Source organism: Anolis carolinensis, unplaced genomic scaffold, assembly GCF_035594765.1.
Source record: "Anolis carolinensis isolate JA03-04 unplaced genomic scaffold, rAnoCar3.1.pri scaffold_39, whole genome shotgun sequence".
Taxonomy (NCBI): domain Eukaryota; kingdom Metazoa; phylum Chordata; class Lepidosauria; order Squamata; family Dactyloidae; genus Anolis; species Anolis carolinensis.
This window is the reverse complement of record NW_026943848.1, coordinates 198,376-216,484: the sequence shown is the minus strand read 5'-3', so window position 1 is coordinate 216,484 and position 18,109 is coordinate 198,376. Positions and strand designations below refer to the sequence as shown.

Below are 18,109 nucleotides of genomic sequence, written 5' to 3'. Positions count from 1 at the left end.
ATCCATCGATGTTATCTATCAGTCTATCCATCCTTCTATGTCATCTATCAATCATCTGTCCATCTATGTTATCTATCAGTTTATCCATCCTATGTCATCTATTATCTGTCCATCCATCAATGTTATCTATCAATCTATCCATCATTCTATGTCATCTGTCAATCATTTATCCATCCATCTATGTTATCTATCAATCATCTGTCCATACATCAATGTTATCTATCAATCTATCCATCCTATGCCATCTATTATCTGTCCATCCATCAATGTTATCTATCAATCTATTCATCCTTCTATGTTATCTATCAATCATCTGTCCATCCATCAATGTTATCTATCAATCTATCCATCCTATGTCATCTATTATCTATTCATCCATCAATGTTATCTATCAATCTATCCATCCTTCTATGTCATCTGTCAATCATTTATCCATCCTTCTATGTTATCTATCAATCATCTGTCCATCCATCGATGTTATCTATCAGTCTATCCATCCTTCTATGTCATCTATCAATCATCTGTCCATCTATGTTATCTATCAGTTTATCCATCCTATGTCATCTATTATCTGTCCATCCATCAATGTTATCTATCAATCTATCCATCATTCTATGTCATCTGTCAATCATTTATCCATCCATCTATGTTATCTATCAATCATCTGTCCATACATCAATGTTATCTATCAATCTATCCATCCTATGCCATCTATTATCTGTCCATCCATCAATGTTATCTATCAATCTATTCATCCTTCTATGTTATCTATCAATCATCTGTCCATACATCAATGTTATCTATCAATCTATCCATCCTATGTCATCTATTATCTGTCCATCCATCAATGTTATCTATCAATCTATTCATCCTTCTATGTTATCTATCAATCATCTGTCCATACATCAATGTTATCTATCAATCTATCCATCCTATGTCATCTATTATCTGTCCATCCATCAATGTTATCTATCAATCTATTCATCCTTCTGTGTTTTCTATCAATCATCTGTCCATCCATCAATGTTATCTATCAATCTATCCATCCATCTATTTCATCTATCAATCATCTGTCCGTCCATCCATGTTATCTATCAGTCTATCCATCCTTCTATGTTATCTATTCCTCGTCTATCTTCCTATGTATCTATCTATCTATTCCGGTATATCTATTGATATTCTATCTATCTATCTGTCTGTCTGTCTGTCCGTCCTTTCGTCCTCTATTATCAACTGTCTACCCAACCTATCAGCCATCTATCATCTATCTATCTATCCATCCATCCATGTATATCTATTTATCTATCTATCATCCACTTGTCCATCAATCTATCCATCGATCCTCTATCTATATTGATCAGCTATCTATCTATCTATCTATCTATCTATCTATCTATCTATCCATCCATCCATCCATCCATCCATCCTGCATCTATGTATCTATCCATCCATACATCTATCTATCTATTGATCTCTCTGTCATCCATCCATCCTATTTATCAGCTATCTATCTGTCTATCCATCTATCCACCCACCCACCCATCCATCCTATACCTCTGTCTATCTATCTATCTATCTATCTATCTATCTATCTATCTATCCAGCCACCTATCTATCTGCCTACTCATATATCTACCATCTATCCATCCACACACCCCATCTCTATCTATCAATTATCTTTCCAGAGGAAGGTTCTATTCCTGCGGAGGAGGAAGAGGAGGAAGAGGAAGAGGAAGAGGAGGAGGAAGAGGCCCTCCAGTGCCAAAACCCCCGCTGCCCAGGCAGGTGCAGGGCCCTCAAGGTAGTTATTATTATTATTATTATTATTATTATTATTATTATTATTATTATTATTATTATGGCCAGGCATCTGTATACACAATCCTAGAGTCAGAAGGGACCCCCAGAGATCATTCAGTCCAACCTCATTTTATTATTATTATTATTATTATTATTATTATTATTATTATTATTATTATTATGGCCAGGCATCTGTTTACAGGATCCTAGGGTTGGAAGGGACTCCCAGAGGTCATCCAGTCCAACCCTATATATTATTATTATTATTATTATTATTATTATTATTATTATTATTATTATTATTATTATGGCCAGGAGTCTGTTTACACAATCCTAGAGTCAGAAGGGACCCCCAGAGATCATTCAGTCCAACCTCATTTATTATTATTATTATTATTATTATTATTATTATTATTATTATTATGGCCAGGTGTCTGTTTACAGGATCCTAGGGTTGGAAGGGACCCCCAGAGGTCATCCAGCCCAACCTCATATATTATTATTATTATTATTATTATTATTATTATTATTATTATTATTATGGCCAGGCATCTCAGAAGGGACCCCCAGAGATCATTCAGTCCAACCTCATTTATTATTATTATTATTATTATTATTATTATTATTATTATTATTATTATGGCCAGGCATCTGTTTACAGGATCCTAGGGTTGGAAGGGACCCCCAGAGGTCATCCAGCCCAACCTCATTTATTATTATTATTATTATTATTATTATTATTATTATTATTATTTTATTATTATGGCCAGGAGTCTGTTTACAGGATCCTAGGGTTGGAAGGGACCCCCAGAGATCATTCAGTCCAACTTCATATATTATTATTATTATTATTATTATTATTATTATTATTATTATTATTATTATTATGGCCAGGCAGAATTGTAGCGTTTGTGGGACCCCAGAAATTGAAAATCTGAAAATATAATCTGAAAATTATATTCTTGGGACATCCGGCAACCAAAGAAGGTGTGAAGATACTATGTTTTATTCTGCCATTGTTTATTATTTATTTTCGGGCTTTACTATGTTACTGTGTCAGTATTTTATTTGTTGACGATGCGTGTGTTGTATGTATTTTATTTTGTTTTATTGTAACTGCCTGGGCTGTGCTCCATGTTAGCTGCCCCGAGTCCCTGGGATATAAAAATAACATTATTATTATTATTATTATTATTATTATTATTATCCATATCAACCTCATTCTGATATAAAGGGAAGACACCATCCCTTTATATCAGAATGAGGTTGGTATGGATGATAATAATAATAATAATAATAATAATAATAATAATAATGACACCATTCGATCCTTCCCAACAGATGGACACACCGCCTGTTTACCAACATTAGAGTCGGAAGGGGCATCTAGAGGTCATCCAGTCCATCCTCATTCTGATATAAAGGAAATACACAATGCAATCCCTCCCGATGGATGGCCATGCAGCCTGTTTACAGCGTCCTAGAGTCGGAAGGGGCATCTAAAGGTCATCAAGTCCATCCTCATTCTGATATAAAGGAAATACACAATGCAATCCCTCCCGACAGATGGCCATGCAGCCTGTTTACGGCGTCCTAGAGTCGGAAGGGGCATCTAGAGGTCATCCAGTCCATCCTCATTCTGATATAAAGGGAAGACACAATTCGATCCTTCCCAACAGATGGCCACACAGCCTGTTTATGGCATCCTAGAGTCGGAAGGGAGCCCTCGAGGTCATCCAGACCAACCTCGGTCTGCCATGAAGGAAAAACACAATTCAATCCCTCCCGACGATGACCTCCCGGTGCCTCCCGCTCTTAGCCTAATTGCCGCTAATGTAAATCTGGGATGGATTTAGAGCCTATTATCCCCCTCCGGACCGCCGTCCAATCTGCTGGACAGTCAAGTACAGTCAAGCGGCCGGAGATCCCGGCAAAGTCCGTCTTTTTTTGGGGCTGGAAAACCATTATATTTAAAGTTTCTGTCTCGAAGGGAAGGTAAGGGATGCCAAAGGGGTCAAATAATAAAAACTATATAATAACATTATTATAATTATTATTATTATTAAAATATTAATGTTATTAATATAATAATATTATATGTTGCTGCTGCTATTATTAATAATATTATAAATAAACATTAATAAATGTTGCTGTTGCTACATATTATAATGTTAATATTATAATATTAATATTATAATATGTTGCTGTTGCTATTATTATTATTAATAATAATAATAATATATGTTACTGCTGCTATTATTATTAATATTATTATTAATAAATATTAATATTATTATTAATAAATAATATTATTATTAATAAATATTAATATTATTATTAATATTATAATATGTCGCTGTTGCTACATATTATAATGTTAATATTATAATATTAATATTATAATATGTTGCTGTTGCTATTATTAATAATAATAATATTATATGTTACTGCTGCTATTGTTATTATTATTAATAAATATTAATATTATTATTAATATTATAATATGTCGCTATTGCTACATATTATAATGTTAATATTATAATATTAATTTTATAATATGTTGCTGTTGCTATTATTAATAATAATAATATTATATGTTACTGCTGCTATTGTTATTCTTATTAATAAATATTAATATTGTTATTAATATTATAATATGTTGCTGTTGCTACATATTATAATGTTAATATTATAATATTATATGTTGCTGTTGCTATTATTAATAATAATAATATTATATGTTACTGCTGCTATTATTAATATTATTATTATTAATAAATATTAATATTATTATTAATATTACAATTTGTCGCTGTTGCTACATATTATAATGTTAATATTATAATATTAATATTATCATATGTTGCTGTTGCTATTATTAATAATAATAAATATTAATATTAATAATATTATAATAATATGTTGCTGCTTTTATCACTACTAATAAATATTAATAAATATTAATACTATTAATGATATTATAATAATATGTTGTTGCTGCTTTCATCGCTACGAATAAATATTAATACTATTAATGATATTATAATAATATGTTGTTGCTGCTATTATTAGTGATAATGAATATTACTAAATATTAATATTATTATAAACCATTGCATGGATTATCAGTTTTATTTAGTATTTTATTTAATTTTTAGTTTTCTTGCAAACTAAATAAATGACCTGCAAATGGAAAAAAAAGGACAAGCAAACGTCCTTGCTGTCCATTTATTATCCGCTTTCTTTGCATTGCCCTGCCTTGCAATGCAAACAACGCTTAAGGAACTCGGCGGCAAGTTGAAACATAATTTTTAATCCATTTTATGGGAAAAGAGGCTCTTAAATCAGTTTCGTTTTCTCGGCTTGGATGGAGGATATCAACGGCTGGGGTTATATTTTAACTTTGATAACAGTCAAGTGTTGGACTCTATTGAACTTTGCAATTCGTTTTAGGCGCCTAGATGTCCCAGAATCATCATTATTGTTGTTGTTGTTATTATTATTATTATTATTATTATTATTATTATTATTGCTATTATTAGATAATGTGTCCCCAGATTCAAGGTGGCTTTCCACTTGCTGCTATTATTATTATTATTATTATTATTATTATTATTATTATTATTATTTTATTATGACACAGCAAACAAGATAGATATGCTGGATTTCATATCACAAAATCACAAGTCGAACATCATCATTATTATTATTATTATTATTATTATTATTATTATTATTATTGCAGCAATTGACCCCCAGATTCACGACTTTCCACTTGCATGCATAGCAATAATAATAATAATAATAATAATAATAATATTGTGTAGGCCTGAGTGCATCCCCATGGTTTTGCATTTGTTTGCATTGAGTTTGCATTATCTTTCCATTGTGCAGGCCTGAGTACATCCTGACACTTTTGTATTTATTCGCAATTTTTTTTGCATTGAATTTGCATTATTTATCCATTGCGGGCACAGAGTGCATCCCGACACTTTTGCATTTATTTGCATTTTTTTTTGCATTGGTTTTGCATTATAATTCCATTGTGGAGCCTGAGTGCATCCTGACACTTTTGCATTTATTTGCATTAATTTTGCATTGGTTCATTATAATTCCATTGTGGGTCCTGAGTGCATCCTGACACTTTTGTATTTATTTGCAATTTTTTTTTTTGCATTGAATTTGCATTATTTATCCATTGCGGGCACAGAGTGCATCCTGACACTTTTGCATTTATTTGCATTTTTTTTTGCATTGGTTTTGCATTATAATTCCATTGTGGAGACAGAGTGCATCCTGACACTTTTGCATTTATTTGCATTTTTTTTTGCATTGGTTTTGCATTATAATTCCATTGTGGAGACAGAGTGCATCCTGACACTTTTGCATTTATTTGCATTTTTTTTTGCATTGGTTTTGCATTATAATTCCATTGTGTGTCCTGAGTGCATCCTGACACTTTTGCATTTATTTGCATTAATTTTGCATTATAATTCCATTGTGTGTCCTGATGCTTTTGCATTTACTATTTGCATTGCTTTTGCCGAACCATTTCCCGCAGGCGGCACCAGCCGACCCCTCCTGGCAGATGTCCCTGCAGCTTGTTCTTCCCCAGGCCAGGCTTTCCCAGGAATGGTCTGCTCCAGCCTCCCCTCCTTGGGCACAAAGTGGTTTTTCCCAGCCCATTCTCCTCCTCCTTTTCCCTTCCTTTTGGGCATGGCTTTGTCTCTGCTGCAGGGAAAGCGGGCCAGGCATGGGGTCCTTCCCCCCAAATCAAGGCCCTGGTGAGTTCTGACAAGGCAAAAAAATGCAAAATGCAAAATGCAAAATGCAAAATGCAAAATGCAAAATGCAAAATGCATGCAGGGCTATGGGGTTTACATAGGGCCAGCAGCAGAGCCAGGCATGCAATAATAATAATAATTATTATTATTATAGTGGCCTGGTCCAGTTACCCAAGGAAGCTGCTGCTGCTTCTTCTTCTTCTTCTTCTTCTTCTTCTTCTTATTATTATTATTATTATTATTATTATTATTATTATTACTGACCCAGTTGGTCAAGGAAGCCGATGATGATGATGATGATGATGTATTGGTCCAGTTAGTCAAAGAAGCCTATTGTTGTTGTTGTTGTTATGATGAAGGATTGGTCCAGTTGCCCAAGGAAACCTGTTGTTGTTGTTGTTGTTATTATTATTATTATTATGGATTGGTTCAATTGCCCAAGGAAGCCGATGATGATGATGATGATGTTTCTTATGGCTTGGTCCAGTTGCCCAACAAAGCTTATTATTATTATTATTATTATTATTATTATTATTATTATTATTATTATAGTGGCTTGGTCCAGCTACCCAAGGAAGCTTCTTCTTCTTCTTCTTCTTCTTCTTCTTCTTCTTATTATTATTATTATTATTATTATTATTATTATTATTACTGACCCAGTTGGTCAAGGAAGCCAATGATGATGATGATGATGATGTATTGGTCCAGTTAGTCAAAGAAGCCTATTGTTGTTGTTGTTGTGATGAAGGATTGGTCCAGTTGCCCAAGGAAACCTGTTATTGTTGTTGTTATTATTATTATTATTATTATTATTATTGTTATGGATTAGTTCAATTGCCCAAGGAAGCCGATGATGATGATGATGATGTTTCTTATGGCTTGGTCCAGTTGCCCAACAAAGCTTATTATTATTATTATTATTATTATTATTATTATTATTATTATGGATTGGTCCCGTTGGTCAAGGAAGTCAATGATGATGGTGATGATGATAATATGGCCATGCACCAATGTGCCAATGTCTATTATTATTATTATTATTATTATTATTATTATGACACGGCAAACAAGATAGATATGCTGGATTTTGTATCACAAAATCACAAGTCGAACACTTGCCAAGCGTCTAGGACTGTGTGCTATTATTATTATTATTATTATTATTATTATTATTATTATTGTGGCTTGGTCCAGTTACCCAAGGAAGCTGATGATGATGATGATGTTTCTTATGGCTTCATCCAGTTGCCCAAGGAAGCCTATTATTATTATTATTATTATTATTATTATTATTATTATTATTATTATTATTATTGTGGCTTGGTCCCGTTGGTCAAGGAAGTCGATGATGATGATGGTGATGATGATGATATGGCCATGCACCAATGTGTCTATTATTATTATTATTTTTATTATGACACAGCAAACAAGATAGATATGCTGGATTTCGTATTATTATTATTATTATTATTATTATTATTATTATTATTATTACTACTACTACTACTACTGCACCTTCTCCTTTTGGGCTTGTTTGTGGTCCGGAGACAGTGATTCACTATCAGGATGTTTGGGTATCCAGACAGAGGTGTCTCTTGACCTCAATTGACCCCGGGCCCTTCCTGAGTCATGGACAATGACTTTGCTTGACCTGGTGAAGCCAAGGCTTCTCGAGTTCCCTGCAGAGGGCTCTGGCCATCTGTCGGGAGGGCTTGGCTGGTGCTTGGGTCGGGGGCTGGACTAGATGGCCCTTGGGGGTCCGCTTGCAGAGTGGGGCAGAAGCCACGGCAAGGCTCTGGAAACCCGATGCGGAGGAGCGGGTGCCGATTACAGTCCCCGCTCTGGCTGCTCACCTGGGAGAGGCTTCAGTTCCAGGTGAGCGCGGCCTGGCTGGCTCACCTGGGTGAGGCGGAAGGGAGGCAAGTCCTGGCAAGGCCGCCCCGCCTTCTGACTCACTGGGGCTCCTTCCTCCCCATAGAAGCCCCAGACGGCGGCCGGCCGGAGAGGGGTGAGTCCGGGCCCATAGACGGTCAGGCCCTCGTTGTGTTATATATTCCATTGAAAGGGGGCTAGGAGACCTCATTATTATTTATTATGATCATTTACTATCATCATTATTATTTATTATCATGCTGCAGCAGAAAAGCCCAATACGATCCTGGACTGCACCCATAGGAATACAGTGTCTGGGGGAGTCATTATTTGCTGTTGTTGTTATATATTCCATTGAAAGGGGGCTAGGAGACCTCATTATTATTTATTATGATCATTTACTATCATCATTATTATTTATTATCATGCTGCAGCAGAAAAGCCCAATACGATCCTGGACTGCACCCATAGGAATACAGTGTCTGGGGGAGTCATTATTTGCTGTTGTTGTTATATATTCCATTGAAAGGGGGCTAGGAGACCTCATTATTATTTATTATGATCATTTACTATCATCATTATTATTTATTATCATGCTGCAGCAGAAAAGCCCAATACGATCCTGGACTGCACCCATAGGAATACAGTGTCTGGGGGAGTCATTATTTGCTGTTGTTGTTATATATTCCATTGAAAGGGGGCTAGGAGACCTCATTATTATTTATTATGATCATTTACTATCATCATTATTATTTATTATCATGCTGCAGCAGAAAAGCCCAATACGATCCTGGACTGCACCCATAGGAATACAGTGTCTGGGGGAGTCATTATTTGCTGTTGTTGTTATATATTCTATTGAAAGGGGGCTAGGAGACCTCATTATTATTTATTATGATCATTTACTATCATCATTATTATTTATTATCATGCTGCAGCAGAAAAGCCCAATACGATCCTGGACTGCACCCATAGGAATACAGTGTCTGGGGGAGTCATTATTTGCTGTTGTTGTTATATATTCCATTGAAAGGGGGCTAGGAGACCTCATTATTATTTATTATGATCATTTACTATCATCATTATTATTTATTATCATGCTGCAGCAGAAAAGCCCAATACGATCCTGGACTGCACCCATAGGAATACAGTGTCTGGGGGAGTCATTATTTGCTGTTGTTGTTATATATTCCATTGAAAGGGGGCTAGGAGACCTCATTATTATTTATTATGATCATTTACTATCATCATTATTATTTATTATCATGCTGCAGCAGAAAAGCCCAATATGATCCTGGACTGCACCCATAGGAATACAGTGTCTGGGGGAGTCATTATTTGCTGTTGTTGTTATATATTCCATTGAAAGGGGGCTAGGAGACCTCATTATTATTTATTATGATCATTTACTATCATCATTATTATTTATTATCATGCTGCAGCAGAAAAGCCCAATACGATCCTGGACTGCACCCATAGGAATACAGTGTCTGGGGGAGTCATTATTTGCTGTTGTTGTTATATATTCCATTGAAAGGGGGCTAGGAGACCTCATTATTATTTATTATGATCATTTACTATCATTATTATTATTTATTATCATGCTGCAGCAGAAAAGCCCAATACGATCCTGGGCTGCATCCATAGGAATAGAGTGTCTAAGGAAGTCATTGTATTATATAGTCCATTGAAAGGGGGCTAGGAGACTTAGTTGCCCATGAACATGGTATTATTATTATTATTATTATTATTATTATTATTATTATTATTATTATTTTATTATGACACAGCAAACAAGATAGACATGCTGGATTTTGTATCACAAAATCACAAGTCGGACACTTCCCAAGTGTCTAGGACTGTGTGATGTATTATTATTATTATTGACACAACGACGTTGTATGACACAGCAAACAAGATAGATATGCTGGATTTCGTTTCGCAAAACCACAAGTCGAACCCTTCCCAAGTGTCTAGGACTGTGTGATGTATTTTCGGATGATGTGTGCAGATCCCAGCAGGGTGGCCTTTTGCAGTTGGCAGATGGTGATTTTGTCAATGTCTATTGTTTCCAAATGCCGGCTGAGATCTTTTGGCACGGCACCCAATGTGCCCATCACCACTGGGACCACCTGCACTGGTTTCTGCCAGAGTCTTTGCAGTTCAGTCTTGAGGTCCTGAGAGCGGCTGAGTTTTTCCTGTTGTTTTTCACCTGGGATGGCAACATCAATGATCCAAACCTTGTTCTTTTCCACAACTGTGATGTCTGGTGTGTTGTGTTCCAGAACTTTGTCAGTCTGGATTTGGAAGTCCCACAGTATCTTTGCGTGCTCATTTTCCAATACTTTGGCAGGTTTGTGATCCCACCAGTTCTTTTCTGCTGGGAGGTGGGACTTGAGGCATAAGTTCCAATGAATCCTTTGGGCCACATGGTTGTGCCTCTGTTTGTAGTCTGTCTGTGCGATTTTCTTACAGCAGCTGAGGATGTGATCCATGGTTTCGTCGGTTTCCTTGCACAGTTTGCATTTTGGGTCATTATTATTATTATTATTATTATTATTATTATTATTATTATTATATGATACATGAGCCAGGAGTGTGATGCTGCAGCGGAAAAGGCCAATGCCATTCCAATCTGCATCCAATGGGAGTTGTAGTTCCCCGAGGCCCTTTGTTTTGATCCTTCCTTCCTTGCTTGCTTCCTGGCAGGTGTGCCACCATGCGCAGTGCCAGCGGCTGAACCGAGCGTCCCCGCTGCACTTGTGCGAGGCCTGCGACGTGCGCTTCCACGGCGCCATGCACTTTGACCGACACATCCGCTTCGACCTGCCGCCACAAGGTCAGGACGATGGGAGACGCAGTGGTTTTGGTGGGTGGGATTTATTGTCTATATATTGTCCCTTCCGGGAGATAGTGGCAGGGTAGAAATAAAATTTATTATTATTATTATTATTATTATTATTATTATTATTATTATTATTATTATAATAAATAAATTTATTATTATATTAGTTATTATTGTTATTATTATTATATATTATAAGATGTGATAATATTAAATAAATGTATTATATATAATAATTATATATTATCATTATATATTATAATGAATAAAGATATTATTATTATAGGAACCAATTGCTCTCTGGAACACAACTTTAAATGTGTTATTATATTATTATTATTAGTTATTATTATATATTACAGTAGAGTCTCACTTATCCAACATAAACGGGCCGGCAGAACGTTGGATAAGCGAATATGTTGGATAATAAGGACAGAATAAGGAGAAGTCTATTAAACATCAAATTAAGTTATGATTTTACAAATTAAGCACCAAAACATCATGTTATACAACAAATCTGACAGAAAAAGTAGTTCAATACACAGTAATGCTACGTCGTAATTACTGTATTTACGAATTTCGCACCAAAATATCATGATGTATTGGAAACATTGACTACAAAAATGCGTTGGATAATCCAGAACGTTGGATAAGCGAGTGTTGGATAAGTGAGACTCTACTGTATAATGAATAAAGTAATATTATTATTATTATTTATTATAGGAACCAACTGCTCTATGGAACACATCTTTAAATGTATTATTACAGTAGAGTCTCACCTATCCAACACTCGCTTATCCAACGTTCTGGATTATCCAACACATTTTTGTAGTCAATGTTTTCAATAAATCGTGATATTTTGGTGCTAAATGAGTAAATACAGTAATTACAACATAACATTTCTGCGTATTGAACTACTTTTTCTGTCCAATTTGTTGTCTAACATGATGTTTTGGTGCTTCATTTGTAAAATCCTAACCTAATTTGATGTTTAATAGGCTTTTCCTTAATGCCTCCTTATTATCCAACATATTGGCTTATCCAACATTCTGCCGGCCCGTTTATGTTGGATAAGTGAGACTCTACTGTATTATATTATTATTAGTTATTATTATATATTATAATAAATAAAATTATATTATTATTTTTAGTAGTAATAGTAGTAGTAATAGGAACCCATTGCTCTCTGGAACACAACTTTAAATTTATTATATTATTATTATTAGTTATTGTTATTATTATTATATATAATAATGTTATTATAATATACAATATAATGATCATCATAATTATATATTATAATAAAGTTATATTATTATTATTATTATTATTATTATTATTGGAACGCATTGCTCTCTGGAACACAACTGGGTCTGTATATTTGTTGTTGTTGTTGTTGTTGTTATTGTGTTGCTTTTCCAGGCTCGATCCTGGCGCGCAACGTCTCCACGCGCTCCTGCCCGCCGCGCACCAGCCCGGCCTCGGACGTCGAGGAAGAAGGGGACGGCCCCGCCGAGGGGAAAGGGTGAGAGCCGCTTCCCTGAGGAGCTGCATTTCCAGCTGCGGGGAGGGCTCGACGACACTCCTCCTCCTTTCCCTCTGCCTCATTCTCTTCTTCCCTTCTTTCTTTCCAGAAAGAGCTCCGCTCTGAAGCTGCCCAAGAAGAAGGCCAGGAGGAGACACACCGACGTAAGGAACGGGGGCCCCCAGAGGTCATCTAGTCCGACCCCACCAGGCCCCGTCTCCATAGGCTTCCATGTCTTTTTTGCAGGATCCCAGCAAGGAATGCTTCACCTTGAAGTTCGATTTCAGCCTCGACGTCGAGACGGAGATCGTGCCGGCCATGAAGAAGAAGGCGCTCGGGTAAGAAATATTAATTAATTATTATTATTATTATCTGATAGAAACATGTATTAAAATAATAATATATAATTATTATTGTTATTAAAATACTAATATATTACTATTAGTATTATTATTGTTAGACACATATATTAAAATACTAATATTATAATTAGATAGAAACATATTAAAATAATAATATATAATTATTGTTAGACACATATATTAAAATACTAATACAGTAGAGTCTCACTTATCCAACATAAACGGGCCCGCAGAATGTTGGATAAGCAAATATGTTGGTTAATAAGGAGGGATTAAGGAAAAGCCTATTAAACATCAAATTAGGTTATCATTTTACAAATTAAGCACCAAAACATCATGTTATACAACGAATTTGACAGAAAAAGTAGTTCAATACGCAGTAATTCTATGTAGTAATTACTGTATTTACGAATTTAGCACCAAAATATCATGATGTATTGAAAACATCGACTACAAAAATGCGTTGGATAATCCAGAACGTTGGATAAGCGAGTGTTGGATAAGTGAGACTCTACTGTATTATAATTAGATAGAAACATATATTAAAATAATAATATATTGTTATTGTTATTAAAATACTAATATATTACTATTAGTATTATTGTTAGACACATACAGTAGAGTCTTGCTTATCCAACATAAACGGGCCGACAGAACGTTGGATAAACAAATATGTTGGATAATAAGGAGAGATTAAGGAAAAACCTATTAAACATCAAATTAAGCACCAAAACATTATGTTATACAACAAATTTGAGAGAAAAAGTAGTTCAATACACAGTAATGCTATGTTGTAATTACTGTATTTATGAATTTAGCACCAAAATATCATGATGTATTGAAAACATTGACTACAAAAATGCGTTGGATAATCCAGAACGTTGGATAAGTGAGACTCTACTGTATATTAAAATACTATTATAATTAGAAACATATATTAAAATAATAATATATAATTATTATTGTTATTAAAATACTAATATATTACTATTAGTATTATTGTTAGACACATACAGTAGAGTCTTGCTTATCCAACATAAACGGGCCGACAGAACGTTGGATAAACAAATATGTTGGATAATAAGGAGAGATTAAGGAAAAACCTATTAAACATCAAATTAAGCACCAAAACATTATGTTATACAACAAATTTGAGAGAAAAAGTAGTTCAATACACAGTAATGCTATGTTGTAATTACTGTATTTATGAATTTAGCACCAAAATATCATGATGTATTGAAAACATTGACTACAAAAATGCGTTGGATAATCCAGAACGTTGGATAAGTGAGACTCTACTGTATATTAAAATACTATTATAATTAGAAACATATATTAAAATAATAATATATAATTATTATTGTTATTAAAATACTAATATATTACTATTAGTATTATTATTGTTAGACACATATATTAAAATACTAATATAATTAGATAGAAACATATATTAAAATAATAATATATAATTATTGTTATTAAAATACTAATATTATTATTAGATAAAAACACATATTAAAATACTAATTTATTATGATTAGACAGGAACATATATTAAAATACTAATACATAATAATAATAGTTGTTGTTAGATAGACACATATATTAACCAATGTCAATATTATTAGATAGTAACCTATTAAAATATCAATATATAATTATTATCTGACAGAAACAAAATAGTAATATATTATTATTTTTGTTATTAAATACTAATATTATTATTATTAGACACATATATTAAAATACTCATACATAATAATAATAATAATAATTGTTGTAAGACACATATATTAACTAATTTGTTAATATTATTAGATAGAAACATTAAAATACCAATATATAATTATTATCTGATAGAAACAAAATAGTAATATATTATTATTTTTATTATTAAATACTAATATTATTATCATTAAACATATATTAAAATACTCATACATAATAATAATTGTTGTTAGACACATATATTAAAATACTAATATATTATGATTAGATAGGCACATATGTTAAAATACTAATATATTATTTTAATTATTAAATACTAATATTATCATTAGACACATTTATTAAAATACTAATACACAATAATAATAATAATAATAATAATTGTTGTTAGACACATATATTGAAATACCAATATATTATGATTAGATAGACACATATATTAAAATACTAATATATTATGATTAGATAGGCACATATGTTAAAATACTAATATATTATTTTAATTATTAAATACTAATATTGTCATTAGACACATTTATTAAAATACTAATACATAATAATAATAATAATAATAATAATAATAATAATAATAATTGTTGTTAGACACATATATTGAAATACCAATATATTACGATTAGATAGACACATATATTAAAATACTAATATATAATAATAATTATTGCTAGATAGACACATATATTAAATTATTATTATTATTATTATCAGATAGAAACATAAGACCATTAAGATACATGTATTAAAAGACTTATTATTATTATTATTATTATTATTATTATTATTATTATTTCTTCCTTGCTCCCCCAGAGAAGTCCTCCTCCCGGTGTTTGAGCGGAAGGGCATCGACGTGGCCAAAGTGGACATCTACCTTGACCAGTCCCACACCCCGCTCTCGCTCCACTTCGAGGCCTATCGCTTTGGCGGTCACTACCTGCGGGTCAAAGGTAGGTCGGGACCCCCAGGGGCCATCTAGTCTGACCCCATGCAGCTGTGCATTACTCTCAATATTACATCTATGGAGGAGACTGCTTGGCCATTGCTAAAAGGCACAGTTGTTTTACCTTTCTCAGGCGCGACAGGTTTATGCTAGTCGGTATCCGCCCGTGCGGATGCTCCGTTGGGTCCAAATTTCGTGAAATAATTTGGGAAATGCCCATGCAGCCTTTCTTCCAATCATTAAAGGGACCCCTCCAAGGGTCATCTAGTCTGACCCCATTCGGCACAGCTAAAGCATTCCCCAAAGATGCCCTTCAAGGCTCTCGTTAAGGACCTTTAAGGTGTTCTGTGCTTCATAAAGGGACCCCCAAAGGCCATCTAGTCCAGCCCACTAACGCCTTTCGTTCTCCTCTCCGCTGTCAGCCAAGCCCGGGGAGGAGCTGAAGGTGGAGCAGGCGGTCAAGGACCTGCGGTCACTCAGCCTGCCCCTCCTGCGGCCGCTGCCCGGCCAGAGCCCCCCGCCTCTCCCTCCTGGAGCCCCTTCCTTGGACCGGACAGAGACGGCGGTCCCGCTCCGCAGGGAGAGCTCAGACATCCTGGTGAGCAGAGAAATGGTTGGGCTTGGGACCCCCAAAGGTCATCTAGTCCAGCCCCGTTCCCCACTGAGGCCTCGTCCCCCGCCCACAGGCCCCCGGGAGGCAGAGGAAGAACATGACGGAGTTCCTGGGCGACGCCAGCATCCCCGGGCAGGACCCCCTCGGCCCCCCCTGGACGGGCCCCGGACCCCCCAACGGGCACCTCGACACCTGGAAGAACCGGGCCGCCAGCCGATTCAGTGGGCTCTTCGGGGCCGGGAGCAGCGCTGGAGGGACCTTCACACGGGTAGGTGGACACCACCCATTGGTCTCATCTATCTATCTATCCATCCGTCTATCCATCTATCTATCCATCTATCCATCAATCCATTCATCTATCCATCCATCCATCCATCCATCTATCTTATCCATCTATCTATCCATCTATCCATCTATCTATCTATCTATCATCCATCCATCTATCCATCCATCCATCTATCTATCCATCCATCCATCCATCCATCTATCTTATCCATCTATCTATCCATCTATCCATCTATCTATCTATCATCCATCCATCCATCTATCCATCCATCCATCTATCTATCCATCTGTCTATCCATCAATCCATCCATCTATCCATCAATCCATCCATCTATCCATCCATCCATCCATCCATCCATCTCTTATCCATCTATCTATCCATCTATCCATCTATCTATCTATCATCCATCCATCCATCCATCCATCCATCTATCTATCCATCAATCCATTCATCTATCTATCTTATCCATCTATCTATCCATCTATCAATTCATCTATCCATCCATCTATCCATCAGTCCATCTATCTATCCATCCATCTATCTATCCATCTATCTATCCATCAATCCATCCATCTATCCATCAATCCATTCATCTATCCATCCATCCATCCATCCATCTATCTATCGTATTTATCTATCATCTATCTATCCCATTCATCTATCCATCTATCTATCCATCCATCTATCCATCCATCCTCTATCTATATATCTATAAAGGCTCATATGATAGAACCATCACATCCTAGGGTTGGAAGGGACCCCCAAAGGCCATCCAGTCCAACTCTCTAAGAGATAGATAGATAGATAGATGGATGGATTGGACAGATAAATAGATAGATGATAAGTGGATGAGATGGACAGATAGATAGATAGATGGATAGATAGATAAGGCAATTGGATGGATGGATGGATGTTTAGATGATAAGAGGATGAGATGGATGGATAGATGGGGTGATGTTTAGATGATAAGAGGATGGATGGTTTATAAGTAGATGAGATGAATGGATTGATGAATGGATGGACTGATGTTTAGATGATAAGTGGATGGGATGGATAGATGGATGGATGGATGGTTAGATAGATGGATTGATGTTTAGATGATAAGATGGGATGGATGGATGGATGGATAGATGGATGAATTGATGTTTAGATGATAAGAGGATGGATGGATAATAAGTAGATGATATGAATGGCTTGATGGATGGATAGATAGATGGGGTGATGTTTAGATGGTAAGAGGATGAGATAGATGGATGGATGAATAAATAATAAGTGGATAAGATGAATGGATGGACTGATGTTTAGATGATAAGTGGATGGGATGGATGGATGGATGGAT

At 35.0% G+C, this 18,109-nt stretch overlaps 1 protein-coding gene across 4 annotated transcripts in view; it reads left to right on the top strand.

Moving 5' to 3' along the window:
• The first annotated feature begins 1,612 nt into the window (after positions 1-1,612).
• Positions 1,613-18,109, top strand: part of plekhg5 (pleckstrin homology and RhoGEF domain containing G5) — a 38,417-nt gene continuing 21,920 nt past the window's right edge. Inside the window, exons 1-8 of one of the 4 annotated variants that reach the window (XM_062966903.1) lie at positions 1,613-1,801; positions 11,166-11,295; positions 12,724-12,826; positions 12,936-12,990; positions 13,073-13,164; positions 15,742-15,878; positions 16,294-16,469; positions 16,558-16,752. In XM_062966903.1, coding sequence (XP_062822973.1) covers positions 11,253-11,295; positions 12,724-12,826; positions 12,936-12,990; positions 13,073-13,164; positions 15,742-15,878; positions 16,294-16,469; positions 16,558-16,752 — 801 coding nt within the window. In that variant the 5' untranslated portion in view covers positions 1,613-1,801; positions 11,166-11,252. Of the gene's footprint in view, positions 1,802-6,150; positions 6,585-11,165; positions 11,326-12,723; positions 12,827-12,935; positions 12,991-13,072; positions 13,165-15,741; positions 15,879-16,293; positions 16,470-16,557; positions 16,753-18,109 lie in introns of those variants that run through there. The other 3 variants (XM_062966902.1, XM_062966900.1, XM_062966901.1) reach the window with 3 other exon arrangements.